At 36.4% G+C, this 26,060-nt stretch overlaps 1 protein-coding gene across 7 annotated transcripts in view; it reads left to right on the forward strand.

Annotated features, from left to right (window-relative positions):
• Positions 1-25,003, forward strand: part of kcnip4a (potassium voltage-gated channel interacting protein 4a) — a 353,710-nt gene extending 328,707 nt beyond the window's left edge. For 5 of the 7 annotated variants that reach the window (XM_034034346.3, XM_034034345.3, XM_034034348.3 and 2 more), the window contains exons 3-8: positions 16,804-16,873; positions 17,763-17,833; positions 18,935-19,042; positions 19,471-19,575; positions 23,852-23,914; positions 24,291-25,002. In XM_034034346.3, the coding sequence (XP_033890237.1) occupies positions 16,804-16,873; positions 17,763-17,833; positions 18,935-19,042; positions 19,471-19,575; positions 23,852-23,914; positions 24,291-24,338 (465 nt within the window). In that variant the 3' untranslated portion in view covers positions 24,339-25,002. Of the gene's footprint in view, positions 1-16,803; positions 16,874-17,762; positions 17,834-18,934; positions 19,043-19,470; positions 19,576-23,851; positions 23,915-24,290 lie in introns of all 7 variants that reach the window. The other 2 variants (XM_059032735.1, XM_034034349.3) reach the window with 2 other exon arrangements.
• Positions 25,004-26,060: the final 1,057 nt, after the last annotated feature.

A 26,060-nucleotide genomic window follows, 5' to 3' on the forward strand; every position in this document is an offset into this window, starting at 1 on the left:
TGCTGGAGGGCCAACACGATAGTTGTTGTGTGTTTAGTGTTCGTCCCTTTTGATAGTGTCTGTCTGATTTGGCCAAAGTGCCGTTTTGTTTTGTATCCGTGTTTTGTGTTTTGTGTTCAAACCTTTTATTTTATCCATTTATTATTTACAATAATAAACGTGCAATTAGCAGTGCATTCATTACCCCAGTCTGCTGTGGATTTTCCTTCGTTTCACTCACTGTTTCACCTCGCAGTGCTGTGTTTCTTCCAGGTCTGACGTCATTGCACAGGCCAGCTTGCCACAAATTCCCTTCAGCAACTAACTCAAATGTTGTTTAAGAGTAAATCTTGATAAGTAAACCCAGCTTGCATTATTCAGTTAAGTCATTAGTGCATTTCATAGTCTAGTTGGAAAGCAATTTATAAAGCAATTTACACACTGTGACACTGTCTGAATGGTGCCGTCAGAACCAGGAAAGGAAACACACACAGTACTGAAGTGAAATGATGAAGGCGCTTGCTTGCACCGCTTTATTATAAATAGAAGGTTTGAACAAACTCGAAATAAAATATATAATAAAATAAAACGACACAGTAGCCAAAACGAACAGACAATAAACAGACAGACAAACGAGTGGACGAACAGACAAACAAGTACAGTGCTGGTGCTTCCAGCACGTTGTAGCAATTATCTTCTCTTACGTTTTAGTTTTTACCTCCTCTCCACACCCAGTCTCCACTCACGAACACACAACCCAGAGTGAATGAGATGTGCTGTGCTGGGATTCAATTACCAATTAATTATTCACTTGAATCCTAGCAGGTGAACTAATCTGTGAAAACCCTGTGTTCACATATTAAAGTACTTTAAATGCATGTGAAGTGAAGTGCAATCCCCGTGCCTAAATACAATTTTATACATTTTAAATAACTCGTGCTAAACACACCCATTTAAACCCATGAAGCAATTACAGTACACCAACATTTACACACCATACAACATACAACATGAAACACAAAAATACACACAAGGCATGGGACACATTGCCACACACACATAGTCAAAATAAAATAAGCCATAAATAAGCTGAGTGTCCAGGAATGTTCTGTATTCATGGAATTGCTCTTGTAATTGCTCCAGGATTTCAGTGTAATCGTGACAATGCAGGAACAACAGTAAAACATAGAGAACCACAGAGATACTGTCCAGATACTAACGTGACAAGGAACCTATAGCTGTATTTGAAGGATCAGATGTAGAAAGACAATCCGACAAAGAAAGACACACTGGACCATGGTGCAGCAGAGGCTGACTGAGAATGCTCTCGTTTTCCTAGAATGGCTATTGATATCCATACCAGTCCATGTGAATCAATTGCAGTAAGCTAATATATTGTAATTTAATGATACCATGGCAGTGACAGCAGATTACATGTCATTTGTGGTTTGCTTAGCTTACTGCTATTGTTGCAGGGCTGAAGACTTTCAAGATATATTTTGACCTGGACGTCTTGGGCTATTAGTGCAAATGGAATAACTTACTAAGTACCATCGTCCCTACACAAATCAGTTATTGAAACTTGCCATCAAGAGTTATATTTAATTTACTCTTTGGGCTCAGGAAGATATATATTCCATGTGTCTTTCAAAGACAGAAGTGTTGAATTTAAATCAAGGGTGTTGAATTTAAATCAAGGGAAGTAATGTTAAAACTTTATAATGCATTAGTAAGACCTCACCTAGAATAGTGTGTTCAGTTCTGGTCACCTCGTTACAAAAACGATATTGCTGCTCTAGAAAGAGTGCAAAGAAGAGCAACCAGAATTATTCCGGATTTAAAAGGCATGTCGTAAGCAGACAGGCTAAAAGAATTGAATCTAATTCAGTCTTGAACAAAGAAGACTACGCGGTGATTTGATTCAAACATTCAAAATCCTAAAAGGTATAGACAATGTCGACCCAAGGAACTTTTTTGACCTGAAAAAGAAACAAGGACCAGGGGACACAAGTGGAGATTACATAAATGGGCATTTAGAACAGAAAATAGGAGGCACTTTTTTACACAGAGAATCGTGGGAATCTGGAACGAACTCCCCAGTAATGTTGTTGAAGCTGACAACCTGGGATCCTTCAAGAAGCTGCTTGATGAGATTCTGGGATCAATAAGCTACTAACAACCAAACGAGCAAGATGGGCTGAATGGCCTCCTCTCGTTTGTAAACTTTCTTATGTTCTTACTTGAAAAACATTATTATTTACTAATCTGTAGCAGACCAAAAGCATCATGAGTTTGCAGAACATTTTCTGTCAGTCAGTGGGACCACTGATATATTTTCATTTCAAATTTTTGCCTATGTGGATGTGTTAACAGATTTCAATCAGCAAAAATGTGCAATAAAACAGATGTTTGTCTGGGAATGGTCCCCATTAAAGAGCATTTGAATTGGAACATTACTGTTTATTGGTATTTTAAAGAACAACAGATGGTAGCTGAACATAGTAGAAAGGTGTGGCTGTTTCTTGTTTTGGCTTTACATTCAATTTTAAAATGTATTTACAGTACAGCTGCCCGAGTTCAAAGGCTCTGTACTGCAGACCTTTTGATTTAGTTCAAAATTAACAGACAAAAAAAAAAAATCATTAAACTTGAGTGACATTGGAAGAACATGTAATTTCAGAAAACTTCACTCATCGTGACGTCAAAATAACTTGCCCTTAGAGACCAATTTTCTCGTCAGCATATTGTTCGTCCGATTCATAAATCTGTATTGTGCCATTAATTGATCCTCACTGGCATCATAATTAACCTCATGCTAGGTGGATTTACAAGCATCATTTCTGCATTTACGAACATATATTTAAGCTAATAGCAATAATAATAAAACATCTATGTTTAATTATCCAATAATTACGTAATTTAAGTATTTTGTTATTTGCAACACATGCATTAAATTGCAATGTTAACTCATCTGAACAGGATAAGCTGCTTACTGGTTGGAAAACATAAATCACTTTTGTGGCCTACTTGCTCTAAGGTCTTTTCACACAGTGCGTCGCTTCAAAGCATCACTGTCCAGCATAAACTTCATTTTTTAGAATACTATACATCCTATGGAGGCATTCACACTGGACACATTGCGTGAAACCAACGACGTCAAAAATAGACCTTGTCCTATTTTTCTGTGCGCGTCGGGCGTAGATTTGTCTCGCTAACCAATCACACTCCAGCTCTCGTCCCCTCATCGGCATGACAACAAACATCAACAGGTAGCCCCTACTGTATTTCATTAACACAAACAGAGATTGGCCTAATGAAAATAAGTTATTTAAAACATTACATATTGCCTAAATTAAGTTTCCTTAAAGATAATGGAAACAAATATAGCTACAGTAAAGAAAACAATAAAACTTTCAAGGATTATTAACAGCAACACAAAATGAGACCCGGCATGTTAAAAAAAATACCTCCATCTGAATTAAATGAATACATGTATGAATATAATGTGTATAATCTTTGTTTATGTATATTTTATTTATTTATTTATTATTATTATTTAATTTTTTAGGACAGACAATAAATACATAAATGCCCAATCATCAAAATGCTTACTACTTATTTGAGGAGAATGGCATAAGTATAGAGCCCTGTGTTTCAAACACATATTTTATCTTTAAACTGAATAGTTGTATAAAGTTTAGTTTTTTATTATTATTATTATTATTTATTTCTTAGCAGACGCCCTTATTCAGGGCGACTTACAATCGTAAGCAAAAACATTTCAAGCGTTACAATACAAGTAATACAATAAGAGCAAGAAATACAATAACTTTTGTTCAAGTAAAGTACAAGTTTGACAAACCACAATTCAATAATACAGCAGGTAATAGTGATTTATGATTAAGAACTTCAACCGTAGCCTACATATTTAAAATATGCGACAATTTAATGGTTCTGTTCTGGTTAAAGTGCTATAGCGAACCACAAGTAAAGTAATATACTGTTGCTTGTTTTACTTATTTTGCATAAAAAAATGATGGAAGAGCTTGCAGGACCAGTTTTCTCGAAAAAAAGGAGCAAAAAACAGAGTGGGCAGGTAGTAAGAAATATAAAACCATGGAAATACAGGCTGGAGCAGCATTTGGAAGTGAAAAGGTAGAGAAACAGTCAGCAGTAGGGTAATTATTATTATTATTATTATTATTATTATTATTATTATTATAAATAATAATAATAAAATAATGTAATTGTATGTAAAAATAATGTGATATCTTGTAACAATTGTAAGTCTCACTGGATAAGGGCGTCTGCTAAGAAATAATAATAATAATAATAATAATAATAATAATAATAATAATAATAATAATAATATAATAATAATAATAATATGCCGATATGTTTTTCTTACTCTTAAAAGATGTAAATTATGTTCATATAGATTTTTTTTTAATTGAATTTCATTTCTGTGTGCTGGGGGGGGGGTTCCCCCCTATGCTGCAGCCAATTGAAGGGATTCCAAAAGTTTAGGGGGTAATGGCAAAAAAAGGCACTTTTACATGTAAAAAACTACAGTATATCATATATATATGCAACTGTAGATGTGATTGTCAGAGGTATACATGAAATGTGTTTTATGGATATTCTTTATGTTTGTGACAGCAATATCAAGACAGATTTGCGTTCAGAAGAGCGCTTCCCATTGGCATCTTGTATGAAATCACTGACAGTGAATCTGGTAACACACTTTCACTGTTCTCCCAACTTCTCAAAATTCTCTTTCTTCTCCAGATGACACAAATTCTATAAAAGTTAATGTGGCAGAGCGAGAGCTCTGCCCTTGTATATTTATTGGTGTTTGGTGGTGGTTGGCAGGAGTGGGGTTAATTCCTCTCTGCCAGGGCTCCATTTGGAGAGAGGAGTTTGGTGAGTGAACCTGTATTGTCTTTAAAAGTTCAGTGAAGGCTCTGCCCAGCCTGAAATAGTTTTTGTATTTTTGTTTAAACGTTTATTTTGCCCTGTTTGTACTTTTGTGTTATTTTTGTTTATTAAAGTGTGCTTTAGTGTTTGTACTGCAGTTTTCTGGCTCCTGAGTCTCTGTCTTGCTGCTATTCTGTCAGTTAAATAAAATACAATTCCTTTTTTTCTTGGTTAAAGGAATAATGCCATTATCTGTAAAAATCAGTTGTTTTTACGAGCTAAACAGCCAGATATAACTAACATTATATTTTTCTGCTATCACAAAGATAAAGAATATCCATAAAACACATTTAATGCAATGATCCCCCCCCCCCCCACACACACACCTCCTCCTTTTTTTATGAAATGCATTTTACATTTGACTTCACAAATAACTTGCATGATTTGCTAAAGGGAAGTATAATTATATGTCTTGTCATTCAACTAATACTGGCAGCTACTGTCTATTGTCTTGAAGATGAACACAGAAACGTTTTTCACTTCAAATTAACATTGTCTGAATAATCAGTATCTAACTAGAATGCTTCTTTTCACTGACTGATGAAAGAAAACAGGATGACAGCCAGGAAACTTCCTAAGAATAATAAGATTTTCAAATGTCAATCCCAATTTTTTTTACCTTTCAGCTGTCATTATTATAAATTGAAATAGCTCTTTTAGATTTTTCAAAAGCCTGTTATACTTCATAACAATATTCTGTACATCAGTATATTTTTATTTTCCATTAAAACTAACTGAGAGATCTACACCCCAACCCTTTTCATAGTTATACAAACATAAGTTTTGGAAAGAGGATGTCCTAATGACCTTAAAAACATGTATTATATTTTGCAGTATTATAACACAAAGAAAAAGATTAAGGGTAAGAACACAGAAAAAGACAGGAGAGTTTGTAGAAAGTGTTGCATTTCATCAAGAAAGTGGAAGAGAGAACACACAAACACAGAAGCATTTCAAATACAATTGCATAGCAATACTGCTGCAAGATAGTTTACTCTAAGCTTAATGTAGTGGAGTGTATCTGTTTCATATTTAATAAAGTACATTTTACAAGAAAATAAATAAGGTGTTTTGTCACCCGCCTTCAAATAAAGCAATCAGCACATCATCAAGTCACAGATTTTGAGAAATACTGAGAGTAATGATCAGTGCTTATTTTAAACTCAAATGATAATGACAGTTAATTTTCTGTCTGAAACTTGAGAGCAAAAGTGGTTTACTGGCTAATCTTCAGATTTTTTGGACATAGTTTGCTCCTGAATTTGAAATTTACTTATGATTAAGGAAAGGAGTTGTAAGTTGAAATATTCTATTTTGGACTGTTTAATGATGTAACCCTCAGCCTAGCTTTCATTTTCATTTACTTTACATTTGGCCTGTCAATGTCTCTACATTTGTAGCTGAACACCTTTTTCAAAGTATGCCTTTTTAGTACTGCAAATGACTACTTAAAAGACTCACATTAGGATTGCATTTTAATGATCATGCTGCTATGCTTGTAGTGGCTCTTAAAAAGTACCAAATACCAAATATTACGATAACGCTGTGCAATTATTTAATGCTTATACAACATACAGTGCCAAAGAACATGCATTATCTGTATCATGATTGTGGCACATTTTAAAAGCTGCTGTAAGGATAGCAGTGCCACAATTAAAATTGAATCTAAGGTCAGTAAAAAGGTCTACCACAATAATATACAAGTATGTGTCTTAAAAATACAAATTATGTGTCATTTTTGCTAATTTTCAACAGGAAATGTTGTTTTTATTTGCCAATAATACAATAATAAGGCTTTAAACTTGAAATGGCAACTTCTGGAATTATGCATGCGTCTCTCCAATGGTGGTCTTTAGATGTTTTGAAAATAAAAGCTAATTTGATATCAAACCACAGTAGATCAAAGAAAAATTAAATTAACTTTCAATTTGCTGCTTAAGTGTATCTACAGGCAGCGCAGAAATTTCATCCTAATCTATTCAATTAATTGACAAACCGATCCGACATAGTTACCAACCCTTTGCTAACTAGGAAAATTGAATCGTGCTGCTCTTTGCATACCTACATGTTTTATTTTTTTTTATTTTGACTAATGACAATTTTTTAAATGTTTGGTAGAATGTTGATTTAATAGTGTTCTAATGCATTTTGGTCCTATAAAGATTGAGAGAGCTGGCAGGCATCGTAACATTATTATTATTATTATTATTATTATTATTATTATTATTATTATTATTATTATTATTATTATTATTATTATTATTATTATTATTATTATTATTTATTTCTTAGACGCCTTTATCCAGGGCAACTTACAGTTACAAAATATCACATTACCAATAAGAGCATATACAATCAAATCAGTAGAAAATGAGCAAATGTAAATAAGAGCAAAATAAAGATGTGATGGGGTACACCCCGCCCTGTGTGTATTTTGTATTAGTTCATATTATTATTTAAATGTATTGTTTTTGTTATTGTTATTTTGCAGCATCGATGGGGTTAAAATTCCCCATCCATGCTAAACTTGTGTAGAATGTGACCGTCTCCAGATTAATTAATTTATTGCTAATTTGGAGATGGTCACATGTATAAAAACCTGCAGCTGTGGCTGAACCCCTTACTTCACAAGGCAGAACAAGAGAGTGAGACAGTAAGAACTAAAGAAACAAATATAAACAATTGCTACTCGTGCTGGCTTTAAACCAGCACAATGCTTGTTTGATTTAGTGATCGCTTTGTTTTGTGTTTTGTCTGTTTGTTTTAGCCAACGTGCCTTTTTGTTTTGTAAAGTGTTTCTGTTTTGTTAAATCTTTTTATTTATTAATAAAACTTGTGCATCAGTGCCTTAATTACCCCAGTCTGGTGTTGATATCCATTCTCTTCCAGGTCTGCCGTCACCACGAAGCTATCCGGTTCACAAAAGAGTACAGTAAATAATTACATTTAAGAGTGAATTCGACTAGGAGCAGTTAAACTTGAAGTAAAGGTATTTGCTTATAAGAGTAAATTCCATTACTTTCAAAATTCTCCTGCTTGCCTACAAGGCCCTTCATCACACAGGTCCAGAGTATCTCTCCAACCTGCTGACCCGCTATGTCCCTGCCGCAAGCTGAGGTCCTCCGACTCTGGCCTGCTCGTTATCCCCAAGCAAAAGTGCACCACACTCGGAAAGCTCTCTTTTAGCTTCATGGCCCTGACTCTCTGGAACTCTCTCCCAGCTTTAGTGTGTGCAGCTCCCACAGTCGCGCGCTTCAAATAAACTCTCAAGACCCACTTGTTCTCTCTTGCTTTCAATGCTCTTTAAGCCTGACATCTGTTATTAGCTGTTGTCTAAATTGCTAGTTCAGGTTTTTCACTCCATCTTATTCGTATGATTCTGTATGACACACGCATCCACAATGTCTAGAATTCACATCCTAGACTTGTATGTAATGTAATATGCCTATAGTTAATGTATTTGCATTGTAATATGCCTGTATTTAATGTGATAGTGGTCCACTATGAAAGGTGCTATATAAAATAAAGACTGATTGACAATAAAGATTGAGGACCAAGTAGTAAGTACAATAAATGGATAAGAACGATTTCAAGTAATTACAAAAAACCTGAATACGGTTAACTTTAAGGGTAAAATCAAGTACAGGATACAGAAACCAGGCAAGAGCAGTGCCAGAGAGTCCAAGGTCAGTGAGGGAGAGGAGAAGCGAGTGGTAGACTGTGTCAGAGGCAGCTGAGAGGTCAAGGAGAATTAGGACAGAGGAGAGGGAGGTGGCAGAGTAATAGGGAGTTAGTGACAGACAGAAGGGCAGTTTCAGTGGAGTGTGCTGGGCGAAAACCGGATTGGAGGGGGTCGAGCAGGGAATGTTTTGACAGGAAAGCAGAGAGCTGGTGATGTACAGCTCACTCAAGGGTTTTAGAGAGGAATGGGAGAAGGGAGACAGGACGGTAGTTCTGGAGGGATGAGGGATGAAGGGAGGGTTTTTTTTTTTTAAGATGGGGGTGATGCAGGCCTGTTTGAAGGCAGAGGGGAAACAGCCAGAGAGTAGATAGGTGTTGAGAAGAGAGGCAATGAAAGGGAGTAGAGCAGGGGCAGCATCCTGGAAGAGGTGAGTGGGGAGGGGGTCCAGAGCACACGTGGTGGGTTTATGGCTCTGGAGCAGGGAGCAACGATCAGAAGGTGAAGGAGTGAAGAAGGGGAGAAATCCAGCCGAGTAGTTGAGGTTGGAGAGGTGGTTGTTGAAGTCACTTAATAGAACAACAGGGGTGGAGGGAGAGGGGAGGGAGGAGCGGAGGAAGTCAAGCTTATTAAAACAGTGAGTAAGGGGTCCAGGAGGGGCAGTAGAGAACAATGAGGAGAAGGCGACAAGGAGAGGTGATTTCAACAGTGTGAAACTCAAAGGTGCTAACAGAGAGAGAGAGGAGACAGCAGAGGGGGCAGAAAAGAGCAGGGAGGGAGAGAGAAGTCCTGTTCCCCCACCCTGTCCAGAGGGGCAAGGAGAGTGGGACAGGACAGGAAATGGCGGCCGGAGTGTTAGAGTTATCAGGGGAGATCCAGGTTTCAGTGAGAGCTAGGAAGTCAAGAGAGATGTGAGAGACAAAGTCAAAGATAGTGGTCTTTGTTGGAAGCCGAGCAGCAGTTCCAGAGGGTACCAGTGAGAGCGTGGAGGGGAAGAGGCAGAAAGATCAGGTTAGAAAAGTTAGATTTGCAGCAGCAGGGACAAGCCAGAGGAGGGGAACAAGAGGAGAGGATTAGAGGTATACTAAAGTTAGTCATGATAGGGAGCAGTAGAGGAGAGGAAGTAGCTATGGGAGAGGGTGGTACCGAGGCAAAAACCGACAGGTACAGGAGGAGTGAGAGCATTAATTAATAAAAAGGAAAATGTATGCAAACCAGGTCTGGAGTTGGAGCCTTCACGGTTGCTTGGTTAAAAAATTGTGCAGCCGGTCTTCGTTGGACTGTACTCGTTTGGACTACCACAGTTTAGACTACCTGCCCTTTGGTGAGCTGGTGCTGAGTGCAGGTGCACTAGGTTAGCATCAGTGCATATATAATGCCCTGGAGGTCAAAAGCTGTGTGCTTCAGACAATGGCTTGCAAATTACAATAATCGAATCAGCCACACCTTGCTGTTACTTGGCAAATACTTAATTCAACACAATTGGCTAATATTGTTCACTTTACAGCATTCAAACTAGCAATAACTCACTTTACAACAGTTTAATCGCTGGTGCTAACATAATGCTATAATTCCATCGAGGATCTGCTGAAAAACAAAAAAGGAGAGGCTAGTTATTTTTTAATAATATTTACTGTTTACCCCAGTTTTGTCTACTGCTACAGAATATATGAATTAACCAAGTAGCTGGGCCTGGATAATGACGGAATATTCAAGGCTAGCATTATTGTTACCATGGGGATGGTTCAGTGGCAGGATCAACAGCTCCTCCCCTACCTTTAATCAGCTCGCTATTTAAACCCCAGTTCAAGCACGTCTCTCTGTCTGTGCCCATTTTGCTCCCCCATCCTCATCTCTGCCACCTCTAAACTGCATTTCCCTCTGTGGGCAAGTGAAGCTCCTTAGCCTTAGAGGCCCAGCAGCGCCTACCTCATTTTCTCGAGGGCTGTTCTCAGTGAACCAGAGGAGGACCCCCGGGCAAAAACTTAAGACAACCAGTAAACAAACACAAACCCATCTATTCCCACACAGTACAGTAAATATAAGCAGAACAGTAGTTTTTGTGCTGACCAAGTATATTCATTCCCTGGGTTATCTGGTATTTAATTTATGTAATGTTTTCGAATAAAGAAAAGGTAAAGTCTCAGTAAATTGTTTGTAGCAATATTAACGTTGACAGTTTTTTTTATCTGTGCAGTTTCAGAAAGAAAATGTGGTGAGCTCAGTGGGGACTTGTCTGGTGCAGGCACTGCAGGCAGAAGGTCTACTTGGTATTAATTAAACCTAGCAGTTGACCAGCAGCACTAGCGCTTTAGTAACAAAACTGAGTTGAGCTGTCTTTCAATTGAACCATTAATTCAATTGTGATGTAAGGTCATTCAGGGATGTAGTTATAACTACATAGTTATAATCGGGTTATAAAGTTATTTTCTGTACTACCAAGTTAAAAAGTGCTTTCAGTGGAGCTTTGTGTATGAAGTGCATTTCTCATGCCCATGAGAATACCCCATACTACAATCGATGCCTAAATAAATGTAGCGCTACATTTTAATGAGAGGGATGCTAGAAGATTGGCAGCAGCAGGGACTGAAGTCTGTAGATTTCTCTATTTATTACCATAAAATAGCAAAAGCGGGAGTGTATACCAAGACTGCCCAACCTTTTAGGGCATGAGGGAGCAGCACAGTCTCCATGATAATTCAATACTTGGCATCTCTTTTTGTGAGTACTTGCAAAACCGATTTAGAAAACTTGGCAAGTTTTCTAAATTGTGGTTGGTTTTGTGTTCTTATAACACCATTAAGTTCATTTATTGATTCGGTTGTGAAGTTTAATACAATGAAAATCAGTACAACGATGTTGGTGAAAGAACCTAAATAAGTTTGCAGTCTAACTGACAAATTGCAGGCAACAACAGCCAGTCCTCTACACCACCAAACTCCTTTTACCTGCGACCGGCATGAATCCAGGCCAGTAGATGGGGAATGCAGAGTATTAACCCACTGTGCCACCTTTTTTAACATTGCCTAAGACTTTTTATTTCCAGGTCAGTTTTTTCTTTATAGGTTACTTTTCCTGCCCTCTTTGGATCTAGGTGGCAGACCAGGCTAATTGAAACGTGAATTAAATAGCCTAAAAATAGATAAGTCGTTAACATTAAACAAAACAAACAAAAAAAAAACTGTTTTTTTAAGTGGTCATACTTTTTAAACATTTATAATAATGTTAAAATGCTTCTAATAACCCCATGGTGCAAAATTCAGATAATATAGTATAATTTGTATTGGCTCTTTCTAGTTTGAGAAAAACAAGTTAAAGTTCACTTATTTTCACTATTTATTATTTGTTGTAGTTTTAAAATAACTAGACTTGTTTAGTCACATGGCAAATATAGCCTTACAGTATGTATTTAGAATGAAATACTTTCCTGTATTATTTGGTTTGTTTTTCTACTGCATACCCTACACTTTTATAATTCTTGGGAAATCTGATATTGCAGCAGGTCTAGCACATTTTTAAATTATTAATATATTTTTCTCTAGGAGTTCAATTTTATTGTCAGAACCCATTTTCTTTTTATGCTTGAAAGCACCATTTATAACAAACTTATTTTTTCGTTTTAAAAAATCCAATCAGGTAGTCTGTTACCATTTCTCTACCCAAGTGAGTTCCATACTAGGTTAAAGAAAGCTCTCTGTGTGTATGCCCTACCTCCAGGCTGTCTATTACTGTACTCTATAAGAAAAGACAGGGTCAGTTATCTACAGGAAGGATATTAATCATTTTAAATCGTTTTTGTGCGTGATGATAATGTTAAAATGTGTATTTAGGTATAAATTAGTGTCGGGATTTCTTTAGGCAACTGGGAATTTAGGCTGACGTTCAAAGGAAGATTAAAAAGTCCTGTTAGTATTGAGGATATATACTGTAGAACCCGACAAGCCATGAGGTTTACCATGCTGTAAAGAACCTGTATCTATAGCCCAAATGATCTGTATGATGTACCTACAAGACCTTTCAAGGTTAAGACAGCCTATGAGACAAGATTAACTGAACAATAATAGGGGGCTGTGAATAGATTACTGAAGCAAATTAAGGGCAGGACAAATACTTATGTTGATGTGTGCCTTATTGTTTATTCCACTCATCTTACAGGCATATTATATGTGACTGTTTCTCAGCCAAACTGTAACTGTTTTGTAATTCAGCTGTGGTAATTATTCAGTTCATTCTGCTCTGGAGACCTTATTAAGTTTTTGTTCGGATGACTGCCCTTTTTTTTCTTTCTTTTTACCAGTGAACTTTTATACTAGATTTTTTTTTTTTGTTATAAAAAGAATCAACGCAAAGAGTCAGCAGTACTCTTTTAGCAAGAGCATGTTGTAATTCCCATGTTACACTTCACGCACGACCTCAAAAATCCAATAAAGCTGTGAAATATTCATAACTTACTGGGCAGGATTTTCAAAAGGTCATAAATGATGATAACTCCAGTGTTATTTTACTGGAGCAATCTAGGTAAAGTACCTTGCTCAAGGGTACAACAGCAGTGTCCCCCACTGGGGATTGAACCCACAACCCTCCGGTCAAGAGTCCAGAGCCCTAACCACTACTCCACACTGCTGCCACACTGCTCGAGGTATGCCTAGATAGGTTATAACACCCTCTTTGCAAAGCCACTAAAGATTTTAGTGAGCAAGCCGTACCCCACGAGCAGCAGCACCCCAAAGTGTAGCCCATTATAACCTATACAGAACGCATGGGGGCACGTCTTTGGATGCCCGGTGTACCCCCTTATAGAGAGAGGGTGTACAGGACAGGGGCTCATTTCTTAGATTTACCAGATGCCGATCTAAAAACGTGATCTGTATAGGGCATTATATGACAACTGACCTCTACTGTGGATTTTATTTGAATTATACAAATAAAAACCTAAGATTAAATAATGAAATCTTGGTATAGAAAACAGCATACTATTACAATAAAGTTTCCTTACCGGTGATTGCGGATTTGCAATGTGTCCTTGTTAGGGAGTTCTATCGTAAGTGTTACATACATGGTATACATGTGTAATAACTAGGGGTCTACTTAAATCGTGGTAAATTTACGTATTCTTCGTGGGTAGGTTAATAACTGCAGACATTTTGCGGACCTGACAATATTTCAGAGCACTATAAAAGCCTAGAAATAGTGGTACTTGCTTCCTTACTAAAACAGAGTGCTGTCATTTGTTAAAGGCAAGCATGCAAAATCCCCGAGCAGTTGCTGTCGACATTCTCTGTCTGTCGTGTAAGGCAAAGCTTTGCCAGGTTATACAGATGTGGAAATCGATTAGAAACAGACCCAAAACTCGGTTACCCAAGGGCATCTGGCATACTTTAATAAAGGCAATATATGCAGCACATTTGTTGTCATGTTATTTGTCCCATCCAATAATTTATTTTATTAGTACTGAGTCAAAACCAGAAAAACGTGCCTATTCAGGTCTAAAATTCTAACTGCGTTTAAAAAGTAAGCAACAGTTTGATTGAAGCAAGGTGGCTGTGCTAGATCGTACCTGTACTACTGATTTAACTTGGCAACAACCGACAGGAATACCTTTTGTCTTGCTGACTTTTCCGTTTGTTTTCTGAAAGCTGTTTATTTTACGTTCTGTTCAGCAGCCTTTGTAGTAGCCTTTCATTTAATGTGTGATTCTGAAGCTAAATAGCGATCATAAGAACATAAGAAAGTTTACAAACGAGAGGAGGCCATTCAGCTTGGTTGTTAGTAGCTTATTGATCCCAGATTCTCATCAAGCAGCTTCTTGAAGGATCCCAGGGTGTCAGCTTCAACAACATTACTGGGGAGTTGGTTCCATACCCTCACAATTCTCTGTGTAAAAAAGTGCCTCCTAATTTCTGTTCTGAATGCCCCGTTATCTAATCTCCATTTGTGACCCCTGGTACTTGTTTCTTTTTTCAGGTCAAAAAAGTCCCCTGGGTCGACATTGTCTATACCTTTTAGGATTTGGAATGCTTGAATCAGATCACCGCATAGTCTTCTTTGTTCAAGACTGAATGCATTTCCTTGAATCCCTACTGCGTTCAGTTTGAGAATTAATCTTTTATGCAGGACTTTGTCAAAAGCTTTCTGGAAATCTAAATAAACCATGTTGTATGCTTTGCAATTATCCATGGTCGATGTTGCATCCTCAAAAAAATCACACAGGTTAGTTAGACATGATCTCCCTTTCCTAAAACCAGGATATTGTTACCATACAGTTAATTTTCCATTTTAGATCATATTATAGTTTCCATAAGTTTACATATAATAGAAATCAGGCTTATTGGTCTGTAGTTACCTGGTTCGGTTTTGTCTCCCTTTTTGTGGATGGGTATTACGTTTGCAATTTTCCAGTGTGTCGGTACAACCCATGTGTCAAGAGATGGTTGCATGATCTTGGTTAGTGGTTTGTAAATAACTTCTTTCATTTCTTTGAGTACTATTGGGAGCCCAGGGGATTTGTTTATTTTAAGAGCTCCTAGTCCCTTTAACACTTCTGGCTCTGTTATGCTAAAGTTATTTAAAATTGGATAGAAACAGGTCGACATGTGGGGCATGTTGTCCGTGTCCTCCTTTGTAAAAACCTGTGAAAAGTAATCATTTAATATATTTGCTATTTTTTTTCTTTGTCTATGATTTTGCCATTTGCCATTGTATTTTCTCCAAAGACACATTACAAGATGTGCAAAACAATTACCTCCATCTGCATGTACAGTTTCTTTGGGAAATATCTTGACACGATCATCCATTTTGCTTTGTCATTCATTTCTGGTATTTTACCTCCAATGCTGAAAACGAGATTTCAGCAACCTAAATCAAAACAATGCAGCACTGACTTTGTCCCACCCCCTACTGCACAGTACAGGTCACAGAAAAGCCAGTACAGACACACTGATAGGCTGATTAAAACATTGTTGTCATTTGAACAGTAAACAGGAACGTTAACCACTTTGGAGTATTTCTTTGTAAATGTTATTTGTCTAAGGACATTTTTTATTTATTTTTTTTGCCTAAGTGCACGGACACAGGACGGCAAAGGAATTTAAAAAAAAGCCTATCTACAGAAGGAAGATACGTAGTTTGCGTCGTTTGCATTGTGCAGTAGTTCATTTAAACAAGGTTTCTTTTTTTCTCTCTCTGTACTTATCTGGTATGCATTGACCCCTAAAAGAGGTGAATTTCGCGGTGACCCCTCAATTTCCTGATTTCCGCGAAATCGCGATTTAGGTAGACCGCTAATAATAACTAACAACTACAAATACAAATGGCACTTCAAACATATTTATTTAGAGCCTACAATTGTACATACTAAAATACATACAAAAGTAAATTCCAACCAAGCATACACAGCCTACGCTTCTACCACACCCACTGCCCCATCCAAAAAAAAGGGAAAAAAAGGTATTTTTTTTCTTTTTAACCAAAAAAGATTGCAAAATGCACATTAAAAGAGTTGTATATAATAAGCTGTGGCAAAATATCCCCCTCAGTGATAAATGACTAGTGGGATTGATTTATTTATTTATTTTTTAACATGCGTGCCGCTTGTTTTATACCCACACACCAGATAATCGTAAATTAGCATTTTATATGTAAAGTGTTCTAAATAAATGTATATTCTGCATGACAAAATGCACAATTTTAAATTAAGTTTACACATTTTACACAAAAGCAGCCAAATGGAAATAAAAAATAATTGTCTCCCTGTTTGCTAGTAGTTTCCATAACAGCAAATTATGCTTTCATTGATTTTTCCAGATCTCGTTAACATGCATTTTGATTAACGAGTTCCCCTCATCTAGTTGACGAGACAGGAAGTGATTACGTGACCTGCGACAATTAAGCTTTTTAACGAGAAATGCATTATTTAATGACCTCATCGACTCAATTTCAAAGCATAACGGATTCACTTTAGTAAAACATTAGTTTGAAAATCACTTGCTAGTAAAGCTGTCGTTACTATACCGGGAGTTTTGATACAATAACACCTGTTATGTCTTATAATAATTTGGACAAGAGACCTACAAAGTGTAGTACAATGATGAGGGTTATAATGGTACCAGGACACACTGTACAAAAGGGGGAGGACTTTCTCATTTTAATACATGGCTGCCTTATTTCAGGAATGTCCCAGTGGGATCGTCAATGAAGAAACTTTTAAAGAGATATACTCCCAGTTCTTTCCACAGGGAGGTAAGTTTGTGGACCAACTTCACCAAAAACCACTGCTGAGTTAAACAAAATGTACCCTTTAATCTTGAATATAAATCAATGCATAGGGCATATTGGTTGACTCAAACATTGTCGAAAATATGTAGATATCAAGTGGTAATGAATACAAAAACAAAATACTACTAGATAGAACACACTAAAAACTAAAATGTTAAATATAAGGAACAAATAACTTATTGTTGCATTGCAATGGAAATGAATATGTTTTTTTTGTTAACTGTTTTTCTTGCCCATATGTATAACATGACATAGGCATATTAAAACAGCAAGGAAAAGACAGAAACAATGTTATTTTATACGTGATGAGATTGCACCATATGTTGCAGTTGTAGCTGTTAATAGTATAACATCTGGGCTGAAACCATAGAGATTTAATTATGTTTGAAACTGTTCAGGAATCACAAAACCTACCAAAATGTGTGTTGTTCTTATAACACCATTAAGTTCAGTCTTGGTTGTGAAGTTTAATACAATGAAAATCAGTACAATAATGTTGGTGAAAGAACCTAAATAGTTTGGAATCTAACTGACAAATTGCAGGCAACAACAGCCGGTCCACTACCACAGTATGTGTCACCATGTATAGTTAGCAGAACTATCTTAAAGTTGTTATTTTTATATCTCAGCATCTGTTAATTAATCAACAACTTATTTTAATTCAATTTAACTGTGTTCTTTTTTGCATTAAAGGAAATTAAATTAATTTATATATTTGAAAAATATTTTATATATCCTACAAAATGCTGCAAAGTTGCGTTCTGTGTGCTAAAACACGCATGGGAACTATTCAATTAAATCATTAACCATTGAGTGCTTACCAAGTTTTTAAAATATTTTGGTATTATTTCAGATTCGACTACATATGCACACTTTCTGTTCAATGCATTTGACACAGATCACAACGGCTCTGTGAGTTTTGAGGTAAGCATACATTTTTGCCTGATAGACAGCACACTGAGATATTAGACAGATTCTCCAAATTAACATTAGCACAATTTGGTGAATTTATTAAGTGTGGGGGGGGGGAGGTGTCAATCTCATAGAGAACAGTGTACAGAATTTCATTTTGAATGATACTAAACTGGTACATTCTACATCCTACCCTCTATGAATCCTTCTGTCAAGTAAACATATGTGTTTTATTGTCTAATAAAAAGTTTCCTCTAAAACTGTAGCCTTCTGCATTTATTGTTACTGCCTCTTGCCTGTTATTCCAGTAATAAACCATGACACTTACTTTATAAAGAGCTTGACAGATAATTCAGTTGACACCAAATAATTACATTTCGTATGATATACTCCTCCATTTCTACTGTTATTTTACACACTACTTAGGTATTTCTATAGTAGTTAACTTTAGTTGAAATGTACTGTTTTCACTAGTTTAGTTCATTTGTTCTGGAGTACTACATACAGTACAGTAATAAACTTGGAATCCTTGCCAATTTTCTAAACACAGTTAGTGGTTAATTTTAAACATTATATTCTGTAAATCCCCAATGGTTATTTCTGATACCCTTTAAAACATTGGCCCATTAAATCCACAGACAGACACAGAAATCAAATGCAAGAATTCAGATAGAATATAAAAATCACCATAGGAGCAAGATGAGATTTTTTTTTATTTGTTTTTTTTTACCCATACTATATCTTATTGCAGTGGAAACAACCAAAAAATTAAGTTATATGATTCACCAGGGCATACTTCCAAGCTAAGTAAATAATGTGCTTGCTTGCTTGTTGTGAATTTTCATTTTGAAATTTACCTTCCAGTGCTGACAGACTGCTGATGGTGAAGCTGCTCAGGCAGAGGAAAAAACAGCAATTGAACATCATCTACAGTGGAACTGGAGCATACTGTTATAATGACTATAATTAAAATGTTATACCAGCGACCTGAAACGCGAACACTTTGCTTCTGCAATTGTCCAGTTCAGATTTGCAGAGTATCCTTAATATCCAATCTTTTTATTAAAGTCCTGTTTAAAGTTGCACTTTTTTTTTTTTTTTTTTTCCCTGTAGGATTTTGTCTCGGGTCTTTCAATTTTGCTGCGGGGTTCGGTACAAGAGAAGCTTAATTGGGCTTTTAATTTGTACGACATAAATAAAGATGGCTACATAACTAAAGAGGTAAGGAAACACAGGGTAGCAATGAAATGCTAATCACTCACTCAAGGGCTTTTTGTGAAGTGTACATTGCCAGTAAGCCTCCTTGCCATTTCCTAAAGCATGTAATAATGTTTAAACAGAAAGTATCTCAATAAAGTCAAATCATTTAAGATGGATTTAAAGCTCTAGTGTCACGACTGGGACAACTGTCTTAAATATAAAAAAAATTGCATACATACTTACAAAATGTATTTAAAGGTGCAGTGCCCACACATAATCAGTTGATGGCTTTTTGACACCATTTTCAGGGTCAAATCGGGTTTAACCCTTATTTAAAAAATTCCATTTGGGGGTAGAAATTGGACTTTGTCTGAATTACTGTGTATTAGCTATGGAAATGTAAACTGAATTACACTGTAACAGCCAATTGTCAATATACTGTTCTGCAGGAGATGCTGGACATTATGAAAGCTATATATGATATGATGGGAAAATGCACATACCCTGCCCTCAAAGACGAAGCCCCCAGACAGCATGTGGAGATATTCTTCCAGGTAAGGCAATCATTCATGGAATACACACTGGCTGAAAAAACAACAGCAAAAAAACATCATAGCAATCATTTCATGCTGATTGGACACCCATTTAGATCTACTTCTGAGCTGTATTCTGAGCGCATATATATATATATATATATATATATATATATATATATATATATATATATATATATATATATATATATATATATATATATATATGAATAATTAGTTGTAGTCAAAAGTTTACATACCCCAATAGAAATGTATAATAAATATAGGAAATGATAGGAAAAATCTTTTGTAGCAAAAGTTTTGCTTTTGTGAATGAGCAAACAAAGTTACAAGAAATAGATGTCTCCAATTATTTATTTCAACATCTTTTTTTAGAACTCCAAAAGGCACCTTTAGCAATAATAACCTCTTTTAAACGATTAGGATATTTGTCAAAGAGCTTTTGGCATGATTCTTTAGTGACTTAAACACAAAATTGTTCCAGTTCTTTCAAATTCCAAGGACTTTTCTTGTGCACAGCCTTCTTCAACTCATACCAAAGATTCTCAATCTGGTTTAGATCGGGACTTTGACTAAGCCATTCCAGAACCTTGATTTTATTATTTTACCATTCTGAAGTAGATTTTGATGTGTGCTTTGGATCGTTGTCGTGTCGGAATGTCCAGTTGCGCTTTAAAAAAGGTTTTGTAGCGGAGGGTTTCAGATATCTTTTGGTATGCTATGGAATTCATTTTACCATGTATTGGAACTAAATTTCCTGTGCCATTAGAGGAAGAACAGCCCCATAGAAGGATATTACCACCTCCATGCTTGACAGTACTGTATGTATAGTGTTCTTTTCTTTGTACGCCTCAGGAGACTTTCTCCAAACGTAGCTATCAGCGTGTCCAAATAGCTCGTTTTTTTGTTTCATAACTCCACAAAACCTTTGACCAGAACTCATATACATCATTCAAATGCGTTTTTACAAACTTTAAGCGATTGTCCTTGTGACGTTTTCCTAAGAGTGGCTTTTTCCTTGGCCTGCGACCATTGAGACCTTCACCATGCAATACTCGACCTATGGTTGAAATGGAAACCCCAGTCCCACTTGCAGCCAATTCTGGCTGTGTGGTCCAGTGGTTAAAGAAATGGGCTTGTAACCAGTAGGTCCCCGGTTCAAATCCCACCTCAGCCACTAACTCATTGTGTGACCCTGAGCAAGTCACTTAACCTCCTTGTGCTCCGTCTTTCGGGTGAGACGTAATTGTAAGTGACTCTGCAGCTGATGCATAGTTCACACACCCTAGTCTCTGTAAGTCGCCTTGGGTAAAGACGTCTGCTAAGTAAACAAATAATAATAATTCACTTTAAATATCTTTGGCAGTCAATCTCGGATTATTATTAACCTTCCTCACAATTTCTGGGATCAATAAGCTACTAACAACCAAACAAGCAAGATGGGCCGAATGGCTTCCTCTTGTTTGTAAACTTTCTTATGTTCTTATGTGCTAATTCTTCTACTTGCTCTTTGTGAAATAATCTTTTTTCTTCCAGAGCGAGGGAGTGTTGTGATGGTACTATGAGTCTTGCACTTCTTGATAATATAAAATAATAGTTAACAGTTGATAATAATAATAATAATAATAATAATAATAATAATAATAATAATAACTAATAATAATAGATGAAATTGGGATACTCAAATGCTTGGAAATTTTCTTGTATCCTTCTCCAGCTTTATGACAATAAATGCCTAAGGTCTTCAGATAGCTCTTTACTTTTTCCTGTATTGACTTATTGGTAATGACAGAAATCATCCTATGCGTAACCCTTTTTATACTCTTGTAAGAATGTTCATAAGCATATTTAGAGTTTTGCAAAAAAAATTGCTGAAATAAATAATTGTAGACCTTTATTTCTTGTAACTTTTTTTTTCCCTCATCCACAAAAGCAAAACTTTTGCTACAAAAGATTTTTCCTAAAATGTTTTGTTTGAGAAATTTTTAGAAATTATAAATTTCCATTGGGGTATGTAAACTTTTGACAACATGTGTGTGTGTGTGTGTGTGTGTGTGTGTGTGTATGTCTCAGTGAGTGTGTGTGTGTGTGTGTGTCTCAGTGTGTGTGTGTGTGTGTGTGTGTGTCTCAGTGTGTGTGTGTCTCAGTGTGTGTGTGTCTCAGTGTGTGTGTGTGTGTGTCTCAGTGTGTGTGTGTCTCAGTGTGTGTGTGTGAGTAAATACCGTCTTTTTCCTTAACATTCTAATCTACAGTTTATCTGATAACATAAAAAGCTACTTAAACATACTTTCTGATGCTGGTCTAGAGACAAGCGAAATTATGTCTGATACAAAATAATACAAACGTGTTAACTGTAAACATGTAGAAAAAAATACATGGAGGCTACGGAGTCTGTAGTCTACATTAAAAACAAAAGCTACCGAAATTGGTTTATGCCGCAAGCTGGAACAACGCAAAGGATTGTCATTAATTTAAAAAATAAATAAATATATAGGCCTGTAGTGTATTAAAAAATAATATTCAACACAAACTATACCGCAAATGAATAGGAATCACAGAGGTGATTTCGGGAATGTGCCAATTTAAAACGGACAGGCAATATAGCCTATAACCTATCAGAAGATCAACAAAAAAAAAAAACAAGGGAATTCAGTGTTAGTTTCTAAAGAAAACGGCAGGCATTTTTATTAAAGTGCATGTGTTTATTCGATTTGTCAAATCCTTGTTCTTAAAAAGCACCACATGTTTATTGTATCTCGGTATTGAAAAGTAAACGAACGACGCATTGATTAGGCTAATAAATCAATCTTTATTGTCACTATGCAAAGGTCATAAGTAGCCTAGCCTACTGTAGACAGTCCTAAAACTTGTAAGCCTCCTCTACTGTGGAACATTGAATTTGTATTATTAGTGATGTTAATGAGGTTATTTGGGCAGGATTTAAAAAAAAACAGTATTATTGTCTCGAACTTGTGGTATAGTAATGAGAGCTTTAGTAGCAAGTGATTTTCAAACAAAATGTGTAATTAAATCAATCCATTAATGCTTTGAAATTGAGTCGGTGAGGTCGTTAATGAATACATTTCTCATTAAAAAAGCTTAATTGTTGCAGGTCACATACATCACTTCCTGTCTCAATGACTAAACAAGAGGAACTCGTTAAGCAAAATGCATGTTAACGAGAGGAAGAAAAATTAATTGATGCATAATTCACTGTTATGGAAACTACTAGCGTACAGTGAGACAGCTCTCCCACCACAGCGAGCAGCAGCCAAATGGAAATAAAATATAATGGAAATATCTATTTTGTGTATAATTTGTAATCTTCATTTAAAATTGTGCATTTTGTCATACAGAATGTACATTTATTTAGATAACTTCACATATAAAATAATGATTTACGATTAGCTGGCGTGTGGGTAAACATTGGACGGCACAGATTTAAAACAAAAATTAATTTTTTATTAATTTTTTGGATGGGGCAGGGGTAAGCCATCTATCTATATTGGTTGGAATTTATTTTCTTATGATGACATCTACTGATGTATTTTAGTAGTCTTTAAATTATTTTAAGGCAGGCTGTCTCCTCCAGCCGGGCTTGCCTGGTCCTTGTTTTACACTGACGTCTTCTGCCAGTGTCACTGTATATTCCCGAACACGGCCACCCAAATGAACAACCAAGCGCAGTTCTTATGGACCGAGCAATCTCCCAAGGCCCGCCTCTCAGCCACTCAGAGAGAGGGAAAGCCCACACACCCTCTTCCCCACCTCTCCGTGTCATCGCCATGACTGACAGGCGGATTCTACGAGACTGCTGCCCTCTTCCTGCAGTACCACGCACGTGCCAGATAGTCAGTCCAGATCTCCCCTGTTAGAGCCCCATATTGCACTTTTTAACTATTAGACTAAATGTTTACAGAATACTTAACAACTGCTATTAGGACCATGCTGCAGGATTTGTTTATTATTAATAGCGTTATAATTAAATTATACCAAACCACTTTTTTATTTAAATAAATACATTTTACAATTTTATTGTAAATAAAAATGTGATTTGGTATAAATGAATGATAACGCTGTTAATAATAAATTAATTTAGTTTCCTGAACCGTTGTGAGGAATTGCTGCTGAGGGGGAATGTAATGGGATATTTTAAATTGAGATGAAAATTGGGGATAAGCATTAGATTCTTAAAACCCCTGAAATATAAGCTTTATGCATGTCCTACATTACATGTAATTCTAGTGCATAAATAGTTTTCTTTTGTTGTTTATAGAAAATGGACAAAAACAAGGATGGAGTAGTTACCATAGATGAATTTATCGACTGCTGCCAAAACGTGAGTACTGTTGAGACCCTGATTAAGTGCATTACCAACATGAGCTGCTGTTTATTTGTATACAGTATATGCACCATGTTCAGGCAGTATTTTTCTATAATGGTTCATTCAAAATACTTTATTCTTTATTATTCATGAAAGTCGGCTTGTGTTTTTTGCAACTTACTAGTTTCTATTTTAGATACTACAGTGATTTACAAAAATGCTTGGCAAGCTACTAAACTTAATAACAACAGACATACTGGCATTTTGTCCTTTCAGTGTTAAAAACTGTTATGCAGAAATTGTCCTGCCAAATGAATGCCATGATTATCGGTACTGCTGATAGATGTTTCTGGCTCCATTATCTCTTTGTTCTTGTTTGTCTTCTTCACAGGATGAGAATATAATGAGATCCATGCAGCTCTTTGAAAATGTCATCTAACAGGGTGTTTACCAGCAGCACTTTAATGGCCAGCTCCCAGAATTATTCAGAGAATACATTACAAGACTTACGACTTCGTACATACTTAAACCACTCAGCAATATCCTGAGCTATATATATTATGCAAATAAGCTTTGTTGAAATGTGAAGCTTTCTTAGTCAATGTTTTTTTTTTACATGGATACATTTTGTTTTACATGTTTTCATGTTCAAGCCTTATAAATGCATCCCCTTAAATAGATCTGAACATATAGCTGTGCAACTGAACAGCAAAAGTCTTAGAATATGATATCATCTTTTTAACTGTCATACAATACTGGATTCAAGTCTGTGCACTAGACTAGAGTACCAATTACCCTTCCTGGTATATTTGATATAAGCTTGCTTATATTTATTTACAATCCTTTCAAATGTGGTAAATAGACAACACTACACATTTGTGTTTGTTTTTTGAACTGCTAAGTTACTGCTGTTATGTTTATAGGTGGTCATTAAAAATTGCCTTTTACTACCATTGTGTAACATATAATAAACTGACCTCAATCTTTTAATGGAAATGATCACAAGCTGTACAGAATGTTGTTAGCACTTTTAATTAAAAAAAAAAGATTCGTTTCTGTTCAATTACTGTGTCATGTCTCAGGGTGTCAATAGATTCTTGACATAAATTTCACTTCACCATACCATACTGTATATTGTGTTTATATAGTAGAAGTTTTAGTCCAGTATTCACAGCCAAGCTAAATGTCCCTGAGCTATCCCCTAATTCATGTATAGGAACGTGGTGACACCCAGTGGAAGTAAGACTGGATCAGCTTCATTACATTTACAGCTGCATTTTGGGGTAGCCATATTTTCCAGTGAAGAAGAATAATCACCCAAGTCTGAGTGTATGAGATCCAAAAACCTTAATCATTCTTACTGTACGTTTTAGTCTGTTGGTAGTTTACAAAATAGCACATACAGTGCAGTAATATCCAATATAGGGATGTCACGGTATGACGGAATACCACGATATTATTAATACCGTAATACAACATATTATCGCGATAACCATGGGATCACGGTATTGTAAATAAGTCAGAGTCTGGAAGGCAGACTGTGACGGATGCGAGTGGTGTGTGTATAAATAACAGTCCTGAAACAGTATTTCTCCCAAAAAAACGTCTGTGTTTATTAAAATAAACCTCCCCTTTACCAGTGAGGGTATTGGGGGAACACAGCTGGCTGACAAACAAAAATACAAAAACAAACAAAGTGTCCACAATGAAATCCCGAGTGTCCACGGGGTGTGCTGATGTTGGTGAAGGGAAGGTAGTGCTCTGTGATCTGGAACTGGCTCCGTGGCTGCAGTCCCGCGCTCCTACTCCGAATCTGAAAACACACAACAAACAACACGTAATCCAAAAAACACAACGCTCCGGCTGGTGGCTCAGTTTCTCAGCGCAAGAGGAGGTACTGACGTAGCTGCTTCCCCTTTGTACTCAGCAAACTCCTCCCTGCAGTCAACGCGTCACCATGGTTTCTCCAATAGAGGGCTGCCCCGCAGCTGACTGCAATGGAATCGTCCTGAGTACTTGCAGCTACGCGCCCCTCCTAATATGGTCACCTTCCGGTTTCCACCTACCACCGAGGTGGCAGATCTAGGAGGCAGCGTACCTTCCCCCTTACACAGCGCCCTTTCTAATCGGGAGGGAGATTTACAGCATCAATCCTTTCTCT

The sequence above is a fragment of the Acipenser ruthenus genome, chromosome 1, assembly GCF_902713425.1.
Source record: "Acipenser ruthenus chromosome 1, fAciRut3.2 maternal haplotype, whole genome shotgun sequence".
NCBI classification, from domain to species: domain Eukaryota; kingdom Metazoa; phylum Chordata; class Actinopteri; order Acipenseriformes; family Acipenseridae; genus Acipenser; species Acipenser ruthenus.